General features: G+C 43.6%; 1 protein-coding gene across 1 annotated transcript; it reads right to left on the bottom strand.

Annotated features, from left to right (window-relative positions):
* Nucleotides 1–205: 205 nt before the first annotated feature.
* LOC310987079 (E3 SUMO-protein ligase CBX4-like) lies at nucleotides 206–7122 on the bottom strand. Its single transcript, XM_083973247.1, has 5 exons — nucleotides 6876–7122; nucleotides 6615–6658; nucleotides 5971–6036; nucleotides 4034–4100; nucleotides 206–2935 (listed from the first exon to the last, which is right to left on the bottom strand). Exons 1-5 carry the CDS (start codon nucleotides 6942–6944, stop codon nucleotides 1445–1447), a joined length of 1737 nt encoding a protein of 578 aa, XP_083829373.1. The 5' UTR covers nucleotides 6945–7122; the 3' UTR covers nucleotides 206–1444.
* Between the last annotated feature and the right edge of the window lie 12142 nt (nucleotides 7123–19264).

The following is a 19264-nucleotide window of genomic DNA, read 5'->3' as shown; positions in this document are numbered from 1 at the left end:
AGCCTACCCACACACACACACACACACACACACACACACACAAATAGAGCCTTATACAGATATAGCATCATCTGAGGGAAGGGCAGCCATTAAAAAGCATTATATAGCAGCCGCCCTGTCCTGCTAAAATCTTCACGTGTGATAGGACACTAGCTGTGGTTTCTCCTTAGGGTTATAAAGCTACAGCAGCTATAAAAAAGACATATTCCATAAATCACTTGCAAACAATTTTATTGCAAAACACATCATAGGAAGTCTTCACTTTTTCTTTTTTTTTTTTAGCCTTCAGATAAAACATCAAAAGTGCATCTCAATATTCTCAGAGCAGCTCAGGTCACATGGGGCTGCAGAGGGATTTCTTCAAAGAGGAGAGGAGACATGTTTGATGTAAGGGAACGGATGTGATTATGACAAGGTGTGCTTTTACAGACTCTTAATTTGTTGCAAAAGTTACACAAAATATGACACAAATATTTCGTATTTTCTCATGAAAACCACGTTTTCTCTTCTCCCGTAACAGAGTGTCTTACACATGTCAGAACATGGGGAAAAGGTGAATCATGGAGCGCCCAGCGGCTGACGCTAATGGATTACACAGCTCAGCTGGCAGTGTTAACACAGATCTGTGACTGATAAAATTCAGTATGATGTTACCGCACTGCTGCAAAATATTAAAATAAATACGGTCATATGGTTGAATATCATCTGTCTTAATGGAATTGATTTGTGCTCCATACTATATCTGGCGATGCGTGACTCAAAAACACTCTGGACTCTGAATACCAGGATATCAAACATTAACCATGAACAATCTTTAAAAAACACCCTCTCCCTTTTCGACGCAAATCACATTTATTGACAGAAAGGCGCTTCATTTTTCTTTATCTGCTTGTTTAAGGATGACTAACGGCGTGTGTCCGAGCAGCATGCATCCTTGTTTTAACTTGTCCATCTGTTCCCACGCACACGTATGCACACACGCACGCACACACACACACACACACACACAGTGTAATTTACCATGATTCAATATAATTTTTCTTCCTTACAAAATTCTCCATATAGCCTACATTTTTAATGTTATCTCAGATGTAGACAGTCAAATGTATAAATCAAATTATATCAATAGAAAAGTGAAGAGTATGTACAAGAGTTAAGTGCATCTTCAATTAAAGTTCCGACATCTATTTGATCTAATTTTGCTTTTTAAACTAAGTTGCTGAAATTAGATACTGCATGTGTTAGAATCTCCAGAAATAACAAGAGATAGCGCTTATAATAAGAGATATGCAAACAATGCATTAAAAGATCAACTTTTTTGTCTGAACTGTACAAAATGAAAAAAACAAAAAACATCAAGGGTTCAATTGTACATTCAAGCATCTGAAAAATCAAATATATCTAATGTACATCTATACAGTTACATGGTAGATGTTTGTCTCTGCTACACTGCTACGTACTCCTTAAAGGTAACAGTGAGGCAGTTCGTAGTAATGTCTGTGATCACTATATTCCCAAGGAAAGGCTGGAAGGAGGGAAACGTCTCCTCTTTCCTCTTTTCAGTGTTACAAACAGTCGACGAGTCGACTTTCACCTCCTCTGCAGGTTTCTGTGTTTCAGTCTGGGGCTGTGCTTCTGTTCGTGTTTCCATTTGGGTTTGTGTTTCAGCTTGTGTGTGTGTTTCAGCCTGTGCTAGACTTTCCGCCTGCGTGTGTGTTTCAGGCTGGCTGGCTGCGGCGGCTGCAGCTTTAGGCCTGGACTTATCAATACTCAAGTCAATGGGTTCCTCTTGGTCTGCGTAGCCGCAGAGCTGCAGTCCACTGTGGCTCTGCTGGCCGCTTTGGTCGACGCTGATGCTTTGGCTGGGTGAAGACGCCGTATTAGGAACGCTCACACTCCTGGAGCTTAAAAACCTCTTACTGCTCCCATGCTCCTCACAGTCTGTGTCAGAGAGGTGTCGCTTTAGTCCTTGAAATCCACCTTGGGCCTCTCTTTTGTCCTGTGCAGAGGGAACTCCCCTATCCAAAGGCAGGGTGAGCAGATTAGGCTTGGTTGTCAGTTGTATAGGCTGATCCGCGGGAAGCTGCCCCTGACCCCTGACCCCGACATGTTTATCCTGTTCCGTCACAGTTGGCTCCGTTTTAGGGGACTGTTCCTTTTCTGTGGGGCATTGGACGTTAAAACCGGAGCTGGGAACAATTGGTTTGTCTTTGGGGTTCCTTGCAAATCCATTCATGAGGCCGAGCTTCTTGACAAGTTTCATCTTCTCCAGGTGGTTCTCTGTGCTCTCATCAGTTCCCCTTGGCAGCTTCCCAGAGGCTTCCGACTCGCCATTTTTAATTTTAGCTGCTTGCATTCCGTTTTCCATGTACTTGCTCATGACAATAACAATCCGCCCGTTCTTGTTTTTGTTCTTCACGATCTTTAGCTTGCTGCTGCTGACACCGTTAGACTGTGGCAGAGCATCCTCCTTAGGTTTGACCTTCTCTGGCTCTTTGTGCCCGTTGAGGTCCGCTGGAAGTTTCTTCAGCTCCATAGTGATGTCCTTCACTTTGGTCAAGCAGCCGGAATCTTTGTCCCGAACCCACTTCTGCTGCAGCACCGGAGGCACGTTGTAGCCTTTGTTGGGCAGCTCCGGGGCCCTGATGTCTCGAGGTTTGGCGAACATGGGCTCGTGGGCCTTGAGGTCCGGCTGGTAGTGGTGGTGCTTCTTGCTGTTGAGTTGGTAGTAGAACTTCTTGCCGTTGGTCTGCTGCTCGGCCTCGCGCTCCCTGCACAGCGGCTGGTACGGGTGGTGCTTTTTGCTGTTCAGCTGGTACTGCTGGCCCTGGGGACGGAGCATCTGGATCGGGCCGGACTTCTGACGGCCGTCGTCCTCCAGGGACGCCTCGTGGAGGTCGGCCAGGATGCTGGATCTCCGGGCAAATGAAGGGACCTGTGAAACAAGACGGTAATTAGAATCAAAAGTAACAAAACTGTAGTGTGATGAAGAGTTAGGGAGCTTCGAGTGTTTAAAAAGAAAGGACAGCCCTCTGGGTGGAGAATTTGATTAATGGTGCAACTGTCCACAGTATCTATACATGTGTCTGTGTCAGGCTCCAACAAAAAGCCACGGCTCACTGGGGCCCATGAGCTGATCTGTGAGCAGTGCTTGGAATGTGTGAAGGGGCCCTTCTGAGGCCTGAACAAGCACAGTTTATTTCAGGGGCCTTGGTCCATGTTCACACAGCCCTCCTACGGCTCCGGAGCGGCGCTTTCAGGCACAAGCCCGGGCATCAGGGTGATATTTCCAAGTGTCTCCTGTGGCTGTGACCTCAGCTCAGAGGAATGTCACTGGCTGCTTTGTGTCCCGTCATTGACTTTGTCCCATGTGTTAGAACCAACACCCTCCTGAGAGGAACAAAAACACTCCTCTGAGGGATTCCCCTGGCCTTTTGGACTGCTGATTGATGCGCTAAATGTACTATTCACAGTCACTTAGCTACAACTGTTAGGTCAGGGAACTGATCCCTATAAAATTTAATGAACCAAATAAAATTTATTGTTTGTAATAAACACTGTAATTGTCAATGTGCGAGCAGTTCCAATACCTAGGTGGAAGGGGAACGTTTTAAGCATGTAGATCAGTTATGTCATGACCAGAGGGTGGGGGTGGTGGGGTGGGGGGGTTAGCATCAGCTTCTGTGGATTTAGTAAATGCTAAACTGAGGGTCTAAGGACAGAGGATGTTGTTATGACACTATGTAAAGCCCTTTGAGACAAACTGTTTGTAAAAACGGGCTATACAAATAAAATTGCCTTGCCTTGCCTAAACTTCACAATCTGACAAAGCAGATCTCAGCTCAGCTTTACAATCTGGAGGTGGCAGGTTTCAAATGGAACCTAACACTGCATCTCAAATAAGGATTTTGTGATGCATGGAAGTGCAAGATCAAATCCCTGATGTGAATATTTGAATTTTCCTAATGGGAAAATTCTCCCTGGATTTATGCATGAGGTATTAGAGATGTATCATGTGTCATTATTTCCGTACCTGAACCAGAAGGTGCTTGGGCTTGGGTCCTCTTTTGCGATATCCCATCAGCTGCTCCTGACGCTCTCTGTGGGAAGAGAAAACAGCAGCCAATCAGCGAAACCATCTCGCAGAGATGAGTTGCTGTTGCATGGCAACACAACGTCACGGGTGTCCCCCTCAGGCTCGGTCGGGAAACACTGAGCCCGCGCTACAGGTTGGAGTTACACTTCCTGATGCACACTGACACTCATTCAATAGTGATTAAAGGAGCATTCATTGTATTTATTTTATCAGTATGTGTTTATCTCTACACAAGCAACCTTTTCCTTTACACAGCATCGCTCTTCTTCTTCACTGTTACAAAAGGCTAGTCAGTTTTTTTTCTTAATTAGATTACATTCAACATCTCACATGATGTCCGTATGCACAGCAGAAGATAAAGGCCTCTCTCCTGTCTGACTTTTCCTTGGCCTTCCTCACTCTCCATGCAAGTCTCTCAAAGGCGGTAACTCAATACCGCAGACAGGAGTGATGTCAGTCCCCTCCCCCACCCTCCTCCCTCACATCTAATTACAATGACGACTCAGTGTATTTTCATAGCCTGGCATTCAGACGATTTGGCTCCCCGGAGAGACACGCAATTAGTTTCAATAAAATCTCTCCCCTTTCGAGAGAGAGAGAGAGGTAATTGCAAAAACAGATGCGGAGTGATGTCGATGTTTTGCTTTAACGTGTGACCTGCGCCCGAGAGAGAGTGGCTGCTGTAAGCAAAAGCTGAGGGGAGGCTCAGAGACAAGCCAGTGACAGTTTAACATGCCGTGCTTTTGAGAAATTCAATTACGCCGTCCTTCATGTGGAGCTGTCTGGTCGGTCACTCAACAGACTATTTAGGAATTAGCCAAGCAGCTAATGTGACCATGGTAGCCACTTTGACACACAGAGCCTTTCACTAACACAGGCCATGACTGGTCTAAAGTTTGAGACCATGCATGAACCTGTGATTTACGACAACTGCTCAACCACTCTTAAGTTTCCTGTTTACTTTATTCTTCGTGCCTTTCCACTACATCATGAGCAGATTAAGAAAATATGTGCACCATAATCTAAATTTCCCTCCATGCAAAAAAAAAAAAGTGTTTTGCCTATTGTTCCTTCAATTGAATGCCTGGCCTTTTCTGTGTGGTGATGTTTGTGTACATCTGTCAGTTGAAGGAAGAAAGCTTTGATGTGGTTAAACTATCCCTAACCCTAAATCTCAGTTTAAAGTGCAGGTGCAGCCAAAATGTGTGACATCATAGATAGTTTAGAAGACACAGCCCAGTGTGCACCTAAATACAAGTGATGTGGAAGCTTGGAATCTCAGTGAAAAAGTTCAACTTTTGAAATAATATTCATATAGCCTACATCAGTTTATGAAAGAAACTACGAGTCAATGATATTTCAATACTTAATAACAGCTGGAGTTGTGTTTAAATTTCTATAAAACTAAATATCCAAGTGTATAATCAATAATATGTGGGCTATTACTAGCTAATTCAATTTGTTGCAATGATCTGTGGAAGGTAAGAGTACAACACTGCAGCATGATACACTGATGCTGACACTTAAAGAACTATTGAAATGGCTAAAAGGAGATGCTTGACAAAGTGTCAAAGTGCCCTGAGTTTAACCCTGAAGCTGACCCACTGATGGCACCAGTGTTAATCCTAATCCAACCCCCCAGGCACTGCATTTCTGACCAACGCATTGTGTGGACAGTTTATCAACATGGGATTATCCACACAGTGTGACCTGGCTGCATATTTCCTCATTATACACACACAGAGTTCCTGCTTGGCACATGTGGACAGGAAATACAATGCATCGAGTCAAGAACCAGAACAGTAGTAATGGTGAATATAACGTACATGGTGAGATTCATTTTGCAGACGCTGTTTATCTGATTCTGCACTCACCTGGCTTGGAAAGCATCAAGCAGCCTTGGATCCAAGATATTTTCCTCTGGTTCCCACGTGTTGTATCTGTTGAGAGGTGAATGTGAACAGTAAGGAAACATTGCCAGTCAAAAGTGGGTGACATAATAATAATAATAATAATAATAATAATGATACAGCAGGTAATAGCTGATGATTTCTGCACCAACTTTAACCCTCAATGACCATAAACCTGGTCTTAAACTTATCAACTCTTATCACATGTCTCATTTGTAGTACGCGTGTCAACAACTAACTGAGACACTTGTACTCCCTGTGGATGCACGTGTAATAAATCATGAGTAACTTTTACGCACGGGCGTATGGGGGAGGGGACACGGCGGCCCAGCCTCCTCTCAACTGTAGATATATGGACATTTCTTAAACATTTGTCCAGCTACAGAGATGTCCTCTTTTAATTGGAACACTGGGGATTGCATGCGTGGTAAAAAACCACATCCATCACAGAGGCCAAGGAATCGAGCGCCTAAAGCAAGAACGCGCAACCGCCCATACGCGCGTCCACGCTCGTATACGTACGCACACCTCAAGAAACATACTTGTATTTTCAATGTTGTGTTATCGCAAACGAACACACTTGTGTAGTGTTGCATAAGGGGACTTACTTTGGAGACCATCCTCGCCACTTGACCAAATACTCGACCCTCCCCTGTGAATGGACAGAAACGGGATTATCAGATTAACGTCACTTTACGCAGCAAAATGCAATGTGCACAGCACCGTCATTTCATAAATTAGCTGCTGGTGGGGGGGGGGAACAAACATGTAGTCCACCGGAAAGAGAGAAAAGCAAATTGAAAAAAAAATCACACTCATTGCCATGTGCATGTGAGTTAAAAATGTCCTTCCACGGCCTGGAGACCAACCTTTCTGCTGCGCTTCTTCTCGATGCTCTCCACCGCAAAGACGTGCTCTCCCGCGGCGGGTAGTTCCATTTTCCAAATCCAAGAGAAGCGGCTCCTCTGTTTGTTTTGCTCCTCTGCTCTCTGGTATCTGACACCTTTATCCTCGCGCTCAGGCCGTTTCCCCCCCTCCTTCTGCTCCTCTGATGTGAAACACAAGAGCCGCGCTCCTCTTAATTTCGCTGCGCTTCTCTTCCCTCGCTTTCCCCCCTCGGAGACTCTCGCTCTGCAGGCGAGTTGAAGCTGCAGCAACAAAACACTTCATGCAAATAGCCGTTGGCGTGACGTCAGAGCAAGGGGGCGGTGATAAGGGAGGGGGGGGTTGTTCCCGTGGTGAGTTCACGTGCGGTCGGAAAAGTGTCCACCGCGGCTCATGAAGATATAATGTTATGAGTTTTTAAATCGATGCAATGACTTTAACGTTCAGTGATAAGTATGGAAACCTAACACGTAAGTGGATTTTCTTAATAAGGCCTAATTCATGGTTTGACCGTTTTGTTGCATTTCATGCTTTGGTGTTTAAATCTCTTCTCTGTTTCTCTATACACATTTGACATTTATGTGACACATAGGCCTTGTAGGCCATATTAAGAAGGCATCTTCACTCATGTAACAGGTGCGGTAGCTTATAATGGTGGTTCTCAAAGTGGAAGAACCATTAAAATGACACAAATAAGGTATGAAAAGATCTAAGCTTTCATATGTTTTATAAGATAAAGATTGTATTTGAAATCCATGGTCAAATCAGTCATACATTAGAGAGAACCACATCCAATCGGTTAACCTGTAGGTCTAGATGTGTCACAGTAATTTTCCCTCCATGACACGGTGCTCTGTCTTGAGCCATGTCATCAGGAGGAAACCAGCATAGACACAAGAACTGTCACCTCCCATTACTACACATAACACAGGCCTACAACTATCATAGTAAGTCCTTTACAATGACAGCTAAGAGCGAGGAAATTTCCTACAATCTAAAGGAGTGATTTGGGATCGTCCAAAATACGAGCTGAGGCGAGACCGTGAAGGCAACACGTCTCTTTCCTCTGTCAGTGGATGTGAAGCGAGATCCAACTGCAAGAGGAGCGTCGCTGTGTCTCTGTCCACAGCCGTGATGGCCTGAGCGTGTGTGTGTGTGTGTGTGTGTGTGTGTGTGTGCTGCTCACCGGCCCACAGTCAGCAGCCCGGAGAGGCCTGTCGCGACGTGCCGTGTTTTCTGTCACAACAAAACACCGACTCGTCCACCTGCGCGTCCCCGGTCCCTGTCTAGAGTCCACGAGCCGGGGTGCATGAATCAGTGGGACACGTTTGTAGCGTCACTGTAAAGACATGATAGGCCATCATTACGAATTCCTCCACCTAGGCCCGACCACCGTCAAGGCCACAGCGTGTTTGACATTGATTTATCACCGCCTCCATAACAAGGCCTCCTCTATACGGGAGCCGTGGTGAAATAGGAAAACACATCCACAGCCGCCGCTTCTCCAGCGCTGGATAAAGCCGCCTGAGGGAGATAATGCGGGTCGTGTCATTGCTTGTGTAAAGTTAAATTACGACCTGAACCTGGTCGCTGTTGTGCGCGTTACAACGAGTACATTTCCATATCCTCCCGGAGTCAAGGTCACCCGATGAGATGACATTTCAGACGGCTCCGTACGGCGGGGGGGATTTTCCGGTGTTAAAAGATAGCCCTGGTTGTGTAGCAGTCGATGTAGGTCAGCTTCTTTAGCCCCGCCGGGTTTAACCTCAGAGGGGTTATTTCTGAGTGCGGAGCCCCCGACAGGCTCTGCACCACACGGCCCACTTAGCACTTCGCACGCACACTGGACCATACGTTTGTGAGGCAGCTCCGGCCTGGAGGGACAGCCGTCACCCAGCACCAGAGCTGGGCTTCACTGGGCCGCGGCACTGCCCAAGGTGACAACACAGAATTCATCTGGTATAACTGGACAAAGGGGGGGTTGAAGCTTCATCACATTTCCAAGTGTTAAGTGCCATTACAGCTTATGTGTCCAGTATTTATTGTTATTAATCGACCAACATTTGATATTGGTTCATTTTCGATGTATTTCATCCTCAATAAACACAAAGATGTGCCACCGCAGTCGTCGGTCCATTGTATCGGGCGGTTGCACCAAATAAAATTCAGCAGCGAAGGGGTTAAAGTGCAGTGTTCCCAGGCTGCAGCGCTCGGCCTATTACAGAAAGGCACGACCGTCTTTCCTTATAAGGCAATGAGTGCAAATCGGCGGTGAAATATCACACGAAATGAGACGAAACTGGCACATTCTCACTTGTCTATTATCTCCAAATGCTATTTAACGAGCAGTGGAAGTGAAAACAGCCGTTATTCTTCACCGGCTCGTTCCCCCCGCGGCACCGCGTGCAGCAGCGCCATGCACTCTCTCTGTTAATTCAGCTGCGTCATTCCTAAATTAACGACGAGCTTAAGAAACACGGTCGTCAATTAGAGGCTGAGCGCTTTACTTGGCGGTGTGTCACTCTGAAGAAATAGTGCCCAGGAAGCTTTTAGCAGGCGACCAGAAACCGTGAACATGTCACCTGTCTGCTCCTCCACCAAACTCCACATGATGGGTTCACACACACACACACACACACACACACACACACACACACACACACACACACACACACACACACACACACACACACACACACAGCTAACAGCACTGATCACGCATCATATTTGTTCTGATTAGATATTATATTTCAGCAAGAGAACAATGGCTGGTGGTGGACACACACACACACACACACAGCAGCGCCCATGCGACAGTTTTGTCTACAGCTTTGGAACATGGCACGTGCTACACGGGAGGATGGAGTGTGATGCCGCACGTGCGTATGTTATTAATGGTAGCGTGCGCACAGAAAGTTCACCTGGACAGCAGCGACAGACCACTGACTGGGGATTTTAAGGAGACGAACGAAAAAATCAGCTCAGACATCGACGCTCTGTTTTAAAACAGTTCAACTAATGACAAATGCATCAGCGCGTGAGGAGGAAATCTTCTCTAAACAAGACAAATGACAAAAACTGTGACACAGCAGCGACCAAACTAAGTCTATAGTGTCTTTTGAGCACCGCTGATAAAAACCGCGTTCGTCTTTATCTGTATGTAAACTCCTCCTCAGGTCGTCTCCTTGTAAAAAAAAAAAAAAAAAAATAGAAAACTCAAGGGTGCGGAACGTGACGTGAGTTACTCAGAAAAAAAATTAAAAATAAATAACGACTCTTTTCCGACTTCCCCGTTTTCTTGCCTCAATTTAGTAACATAATATGATTTCTACACAGGCTGCAACATTAGAGAAAGTTCCCCCAGCACATGTGATATAACAATTCCACATTAAGTAAAAGAGGGAGTTCTTATTTTAAACATTATTTAAAATGGAGATGTAACCTAACATTGTAAACCCTGTCATTCATTCTCCATGCAAAGAGGAAAAGCAGAGAGGTTATATAAATCATACATGTAGCTCTATCTGCAGTCTTCTGTTTGATCCTGAATAAGAAACATCCCTCTATATCTGCACCTTGTACACATCAGACATGTCAGTGAGGTATGACAGATGCATCTGTGCTTCACATGAGTTTGTTATAAAACTGATTGTTTTCAGCAGTGACATGAGGAGCAGCTGGTCATGACGTTTCTGAGGGTGAAGGAGACACAAATCTTAATGCCTTAAAATGTTCAGAGTATTTATTGACAGAGTTTACAGCCGACTACATGTGTCAAGCTGGAAAAATACACAAGCACATAATTTTAGAAATGACACAAAAAGAGGAAGTGAAAATGCCATGAAACAGATTTTTTACTGCACCAGGTGAGGGCGAGAGCTTGTTTATACACATAAATCCTCGGATCCATTAAAGTGATGACGCCACCTGTCTTTCTGTGGGTGAGGATGTCTCATTAAGATGACATTTCAACATAGGAAGAAGTGACGCTCTGCCTGCGTCACAGCACTGGACGACAGATCAAATAACAGTGGAGGGGAAACAGTGGGATCGAAGGGAGGGGAGGTGTCACCAAGCAAAGTCCAGTGGAAAGGATGCTTGGTGACAGTAGCTGTGTGGTTTCAAATCCTCTGAGAAAAAGGGAAAAAAAGCCTCTGGGGAGCTGGAAAGTTTCTGACCTTTATGATTCATTAAAAACTAAATTAACTAAAGTGGCATTTAAAATTAGAAATGCAAAGGTTTCCTGTTATCAGTATTTGCATAGCAAAAAAAGATATAAAAAGCAGAAGGATCACTTTACTTTAAGCACTGGAAGAAAATGCCATCCTGCTGCTGAAAGCTTATAATTGAAAGGTTTCTTGATAGAATCCATAACATGGCAGGAAAACAGAGCAGTGTGAATGCAACTTATAGGATAATGGACTCAGTTTAGTAACCTAAAAAAAAATCAACTATCAGATTTCCATATTTTAGCATGAACAGAAATGCACATGCTCTTTTACTGTCTGAAGAGAATTTGACTCAGAAGTCAAATTTGACGCAACTTAGAACACCTGAGGAATAAGACCCAGCCACCCGCGGTTAGCAGGGTGGTCAGATCAGTTAGGCAAGGCAAGGCAAGTTTATTTGTATAGCCCATTTTTACAAACAGTTTGTCTCAAAGGGCTTTACACAGCATCATAACAACATCAACCAACAACATCCTCTGTCCTTAGACCCTCACATCCACTGAGGAAAAACTCCAGGACGGGCAGACGTGACATAGATGTTGTTATAGACAAGAAAACAGTTTATAACACAAAATGTGGGAAACATGGAAATGTTAACAAGAGCCGATGAAGGCAGCTTCTGGTGGTTACAGTTGTGTTTCATTGATGTTCACAGTGAACAACCCAGAGTGTCATAACTCCTTTAAACAACAGCTCAGCCTGCGTCATCTCTGTACTGGCACAGAGAGCGACTGTGCTCCTAAAGCTGTAAAATGAGATTCTATAAAAACATATCCATGACATTTTAACATATCCATTTTGACTTTAAACCAGCTGATGTGACATCTGCACTTGTGATATGATCGATGGCAACAGCTTCAAATGGCTCCTTTTCCCCTCTCTTCCATCTCACCTCAGAGATTCATCTTTGTGAGCCTTAAAAGAAAATGCATCTCCCACTGCGTGTCGGCGTGTGACAAATGTTTTTAACCTGCTGAGGTGACAGAGTCAATTCTTTGAGATTCATGAAGTCGCACTCATTATCTCATCCGCTGAGTGTAATTCAAAAAAGGTTTTAGGGACGCACAAAGCAAAAACCTGCTCATAAATCACCAGCACGCAATTAGAGACTCAAGACGCAGTCCCCTTATATTGAAGATATTTTTATCCGGAATGCGATGACGTAGAAGTTAGAGGGTGCACATGACTCATGGGTGAAATGAGTCTCATGAGATGTTTTGCTTGAGTTCTCTAAAGAGTCCTGCTGCTGACGTCAACAGTGCCCGTGCTCACGACACAAGCTGCTGCCAGAGTCTCCTGTGCATTTAGAGTGAGGGGAGAAAAGATGCGTTGTGGCATCACAGTGACTCACAAACTCTCATGGAGACGTGTAGTTGATGATGAAGGTGTGCGTGCGTGCGTGTGAAGCAGAGGCAGGTAGCAATCATGACTGTGAGAGCTGTGACTGCTGTGCTCGGTGACTCACAGGAGAAAAGGTCGGCATAATGGATCTTACGCTGATAGTGACGTGGGTGAAATCAAGCAAACACGCACACGTTCGAGCTTTTTTATCATGAATTTTCCAATGAAACTTTTGTGGGTCCACCTTTGCCTAACTAGCTCATTATCAGCTGTGTGGGATAAAGTGAGCTCGTGAATGTGAATGTTAACCTCAGTGTTTGCTTCATGACTTCAATCAGCTGCAGTTTCCACCCGCTGCTCGGCTCCACAGAAAAATGAAAACAAGAAGTCCGGCAGATAAACAACAGGTTGAATCTCAAACTGCCCAGTTTGGTTTCAATTACACCAAATGACTCCTGGGAGATGTAGTTCTGTCCAGCAGTGCCAATGGAAAGCAGCGTGATTATGTATCTGGCAGGGAGCGGTGAAGGTTACATCAGTGCTGCTGGTGGAGAAGCTGGAGGAGGGACGGAGACAACAGACTGCTGTCCGGCTGCGAGTGGACACATGGTTTCATTTGATGCTCAGGTCAACAGGTCAAGAGAGGAGCAGACGAGTGTATGCATCATATGCATCACACACACACATGCACATGCAAGACACGCATGCACAGGCAGAGCAGGAAGGGAATTCATTTCACTGGCAACAATCCTGGAAAAAAATAAAGGCATGTGAGGAAGTGCCAAGTGAAACAGACACAAACTTGAATTCAAACAGTTTGTGTGTGTGTGTGTGTGTGTGTGTGTGTGTGTGTATGTGTCTATTTTCACTCAGTATCCTCAAAAGATTACAGCATGTCATAAAAATATTAAAATAAAATAGGGCCCATGCTTTTCATTATCCATGACATGGATTCTTTATTGTTTTAACAGCACCAACAGATGACCACGGAGGATATGGTCACTGAGCAACTGGAGCAAATAAAATTCTTCATGGCTGGAGACAAGACTGAAGTGCTGGAAGCAGAGCACAGAGAGGCTTTACAGGAGGTGAGGGAGGAGGAAGAACACATCTCCACCCTTCAAGAAGAGGGAGTTGGGACCAGAATATATGGACGGAAGAGTTTAAGGAAGTGTTCCAGAGAAACAGGGAGGGGAGGACAGAAGAACAGATCATCACAAAGAGATAAAAAAAAACAGGTTGAAGGCCACTGTTGGGAAAGATAGGAGCGAGGCTACCCAGAAGCTGAGGGTGGAGGACAGGTTAGATGAGCCACCTTAACCGGGCACACAACCTGTTCACCCCCCTCACCTCTAAGGTGGAGGGCTGCACAGCCTCAAAGCCACAACCACAAGGCTAAAAGTGCAGCTTCTTGTGAGGCTTTTGAGCTCACTGCATTGAATCTGTCCTCTGCTTGATTTAACTGTGTTATCTCAATGAAAATTATTATCATAGGGACTACTTAAAAGATACACCGAGGAGTTTGCTTTTGGTTATAAAAGAGTCTCATATTAATGTGGATGAATTTACGTTACCCACACTTGTTAATGTGTTAATATGATAAATATATCGTTTTGTCTTTATAGTTATTTTGATATTATTATTTAGTGGTCGACTCACCCAGCATTTCCTAGTTTTGGTTTCCTGGACTCTACCCGGCAAGTCATAGGAATAACATCACCGGATCGCTAGTTGGCATCGTTTAAGGTCGGAACTACGACGGTATCTGATCGTCTTCCAACCTCCGACTTTCGTTCTTGATAAATGAAAACATTCTCTTTCCTCCGTCTTGCGCCGGTTCAAGAATTTCACTGTGTGCACGGAGGCTCATGGTAAATATAGTGTGAAAACACTTCGCTTTCCGAAAGAAAGTCCTCGTAGTCACTTAAAAAAAGAAAGAGTTATTATCCTTTACGCTGTTGCACCTGAGTAACATATTACGTTCCTTTACTGAACTGAATGTACAAACAACATTCATAAAAATGTAATAAAATCTGGAAATAATGTAAAGAAATGTAAAGAGGCATTTCAGCCAGAGCAATTGTTGAATTAGTGAGTGTTGATTTTGTTTTCAAATTAGAAAAATATCTAATTTTGCATGTTCCTGTGTACATGTTCATGATGAATAAAAATGTCATGAAATGATAAAAAAAAAAAAAAAAAAAAAAACATGAATAAATAATAAAGTTTGGTTCATTCTGAGAGTTTTGGAGCTTCATAGGAGCCACACATGAATCTAAGATCATTTCCATTAACCTGCAGAAACAAAGCCACGGTCAGTTTAATGTGATAGTAAAAAGACAGCAGTTACCCCTCACTGATCTGGAGACACAGAGCATGTCCTGTCACACTCATCACTTTAACCAATGTCAATGTTTTTTTGTTTTTTTTAGTGATCTAAGTGTTGAGTTATAGGGACAAATATCAATATTGAATCAAAAGAGGTCCAGGTTTTATTTGACCTCCTGTCTGTGGTAAATTCTCTTGTCTACTTGAAGTCCCAGAGCTCAGGAGAAGATCAGGTCCAGATTTGACCTGTTAGGGGCCTCGGGGCAAAACACTGGCTGTTTGTTTTGGCCTGGTGTTCAAAGACAGCCGATGTTGTGTGTTTCAGTTCATTCAGACTCTTGTCCAGGGTTCTCCGTGTTCCACTGATGTATTTGCTCCTCACAGTTTTGATGTTTGATGTCTGACACATCTCCAGTCTTGGTCTTATCTGCAGAGTGCACCTGCAGAGATCTTCAGGACAGAACTCTCCTTTTATCTCTCTAATAGGGTCAGAATTTCACTTGTTGGTATCTGATAAATACAGGAAACTGTTGCTTGAGGCTATTCATTGTGAGGGAACTGGTTTATCTGACTTATCTGTTGACTGATGCAACCCTGTATGAAAGCTGAAGGTCATAGTGTAGACAGGAGCTCTGGTCTTTGATTCACAGGGACTGACACACAATGTTTCTTGTGACTGTATTCAGTTTGTAGTCATATGCACCTGCAAGTTGTGCTGGAATTACCTTTTTTTTTCTTAATATATATTTTTTTAAATTAATTTTCAACATCATAATAAAACAAGGCAAAAGGAATGACAAGTCTGCTGCATGGCACTGCAATGTACATATCCAACCATACCTCTCACCAATGCACACACACACACACACACACACACACACACACACACACACACACACACACACACACACACACACACACACACACACACACACACACACACACACACACACACACACACACACACACACACACACACACACACACACACTTCACAGCACACCCAGACACCACACCACTCACACTATACATACATACAGACACACTCACGTAGTTACAAAACAAAACAAAAAAATTGTAACATTGTAGCATTTGACTTAATATTACAGTTTTTCTCGATTGCTAAGACACATTTCTCGAAAGCTTCTCTCATTTTCTCTAAACTGTGAACACAAACCCCAATTTTCAAGCTACATTCACAAAACCTCAGACTCCTCTTGCAAAACCAAACTTTCACCTAAAAACAGTTCAATCTGTGCCCAAAACTGAACTCTGTTGTCAAATCGTGCCCCGAGTCAATCAAAATTAAAAACACTACTGAGCAGCCACTAAACACTACATAGAAAAATAGAAAACACAACGCTCAGCACATGAAGCTGTAGAAATAAATGTTTATCGTTCACTGTAGCTAAATGCATGTTGCAAAACAAAAAACCTGTGCATTTAGCACTTCTCTCCTTCCCTTTCTTTCACCCTCCTCCTTCCCTCTCCACATCCATTTCACATCCATCCATTTCATCCCTTTTCCTTCCTTCTTATTTTTTCTTCCCAGTTCATCCCTCCCTCCCTCCCTCCCTCCCTCCCTCATCCTTTCTTCCTTCACCCTGTCGTCTCTCATCTTCTCCTCTTGCAAAACAAAAAACCTGTGCATTTAGCACTTGTACATAGTACTGTAAAAAAAAAAAAAAAAAACAGAAATCTTGTGCATTTACACGTAGCACTTGTACAGTACAAAGACAAACAGAAATCTTGTGCATTTAGCACTTGTATACAGTAAGCCTACGTAAAAATAAAGTAGCTACAAAAATATAGAAATGAGAAGTGCACAACTCAGCCACAGCATAATTTCTCTGTACTGGATCAGGCCACAGGACTTCATCCTGAACTAGCTACAGTATATGTGCCCTCACATCATTGGACATAAGTGTTATCAATTTTGAGTTGTTGTGTTCAACCGGTGAAACTTGTGCTTTAGTTGTGTTTGACTTTTGCCACCTGTGCTCAGCATTTTGCAACACAGGTGCATCACAATGAAAATGTGTTGGTAAGATGTGTCTAAACAGGTGAAAAGTGCTGATGGTTTTGCCAAAAGAGTGACTGATTCAGTCAGTGGGTTCAGGCAACTGAGAATTTGGTTCAGACAACAGGGTTTAGTGTTTTAGCAACTGAGAAAAACTGTAATAACAAAAGAAAAACATAAGTTGCAGGACAATATAAACAACTTTACAGAAGCATATTGTAGTAATGCTGCTCTTTTTCCATGAATGTCCGTGCAATGTCCCAGTGTCCTTGAGTGTTCCTGTCATAGTCAAAGAGCAAGTTGGAGGCGCGTTCCCATGCTTAGCAGGTCCAGATAGTCTCTAATCCATTCCGATAATGCAAAACATGAGGGTTTGTGTTGCTTCCAATTCATAAGGATAATTCTCTTTGCAGAGAGAAAGCCTAGATTCATAAAGTAGTGTGTTGAGCTTGATTTGACATGTCCTAGTGATTGTCCAAGAAGGCATGTGATAGGACAGACAGGTACATGAACCTTAAACATATCTGTTAGCACCTTTGTTTTGATTGATTGATTGATTGATTGATTGATTGAAGTGTTTATTTCGAATATGAAAATAAAATAATAAAAAAAGAGAATAAGACAAAACATTTGAACATGAGATATAGAATACATATTCGAAAAGGAGTGAGAAGAAGTAAAACTTATAAACTCCCACCCCCTCTCCTTATATATGACTAGCTAAGATCCTTGTCTAAACATATCTTATGTTACGAAATCATGAATATAATTTATTTATAATTTACTTTACGTTTTTTTACTTTATGTTTTAATTTAATTTACGTTTACTTATAATTTACTTATACACACTAATTATACATACATACATACATACTAATTATACAAACATACATACATACACATGTCCACATACAGATATATACACAACCACACGCGCACATACATGCAAAAGGAAAAAAACAAAAAAACAAAAAACAACACCACAAGATAATGACCAGTATAAAAAGATAAAAAATAAATAAGCGCAGCAACTTCATTACACTTGGTGCTACCCAACATCTTCCTCGTTCCTGTACCTCTGAAAAATAGACTCTTTGTACCTCATTTTAAACTGTTATGTCAAGCCAGAATGTTTTGACTGCCGGGCAGTCCCATAGAAGATGTAATAATGATCCATGCCCCCCACAGTTATGCCAGCATTCATCTGACAGATCTTTATTCATTTTGGATATACGAGAGGGTGTCATATAAGCTCTACATAGTATCTTAAATTGTATGATCCTGTACCGAACACACCTAGATGACACGATACCCTTTTTCCATATAGCATTCCACTAGTCAGTGTCTCACCCATCCTTCTCCCATGCCTGTTGAGTGGGTATAAATGGATTAGGTGAGGCAAGTAACACGATCTTATAAATACTTGAAGTTGTGCCTCTTTTTGTAATGGCTGACATTAAGTTATTATCTAGTTCTGTTTTATGTGCAAGGGTAAATTTGCCAGTAATTGATTTAATTTGTAAATAGGCCAGAAACGCTGCTTCTGATAGTCCAAATTCTGCTTTAACGTCAGAGAAAGGACGGATACCATTTTCATTGCAGAGCTGGCCTATGGTGAAAACTCCTTTATGTTGCCATAATATATTGTTTAGTGGCTTAAACCCTCCGTGCTGGAATTATCTTTATGTGACCTCACCCTCTCTACAATTGACCAGTTTATCCTGACTACAAAGTACATCACACCACCAGGCAACAATAATCCTTTAAACGTGGCGAGATTACGAAAATCTGCACCTCAAACACATAAATTAGATGCCAACAATTGTGTGTGTGTGTGTGTGTGTGCAGCGTAGCTTGCCTGAGAGGAGCCTTGAAGCGGGCCACATGAGAGGATGATGATATAGGAGCGGCCTCCTTCTCCGGCTCCTCTGGCAGCCGTCTCCCCCTGTAGGAGCTGCTCAGGAAACAGCTGGTAGCCAGAGGTAGCTGTGCAGGCTGAGGAGACTCCAGCCTTGAGATAAGGGCAGGAAGGTGGTTGTGTGAGGAGGAGGGGGAGGGGGAGGAGGGAGGAAGAGGTGGAGGAGGAGGACCGCCGTACCTCAACCCTCCAGACATGGCTGCATCCAGCAGAACCGGTCCAAGGTGACAGGAAGAGAAGTGGTGGTGCATGGTGGGGCCTTGAGCAGGGGGAGGGAGGGAGGAAAGGGGGGATAGAGAAGGAGAAGAAGTGAGAGTACATTCTCTTACTTATTGGTTTGTGTTTGTGTGTGTGTGATCATGTGGTGTAAATGTTAAGAGCGGCCTGCAGCCACGCCGACGGTGCACTGCAGGGGGTGATTAGCGCTGTGCCATCCATCTCGCAGGGCTGAGGTGGTGGTGGAGGGAGAGAAGGGGCCTGTTTGGAAGACATGATGATGGAAAAGAGGAGGGGTGTGTGTGTGTGTGTGTGGGGGGG

Source organism: Trachurus trachurus (assembly GCF_905171665.1).
Source record: "Trachurus trachurus genome assembly, chromosome: 1".
Taxonomy (NCBI): domain Eukaryota; kingdom Metazoa; phylum Chordata; class Actinopteri; order Carangiformes; family Carangidae; genus Trachurus; species Trachurus trachurus.
This window is presented reverse-complemented; position numbering and strand designations above follow the sequence as displayed.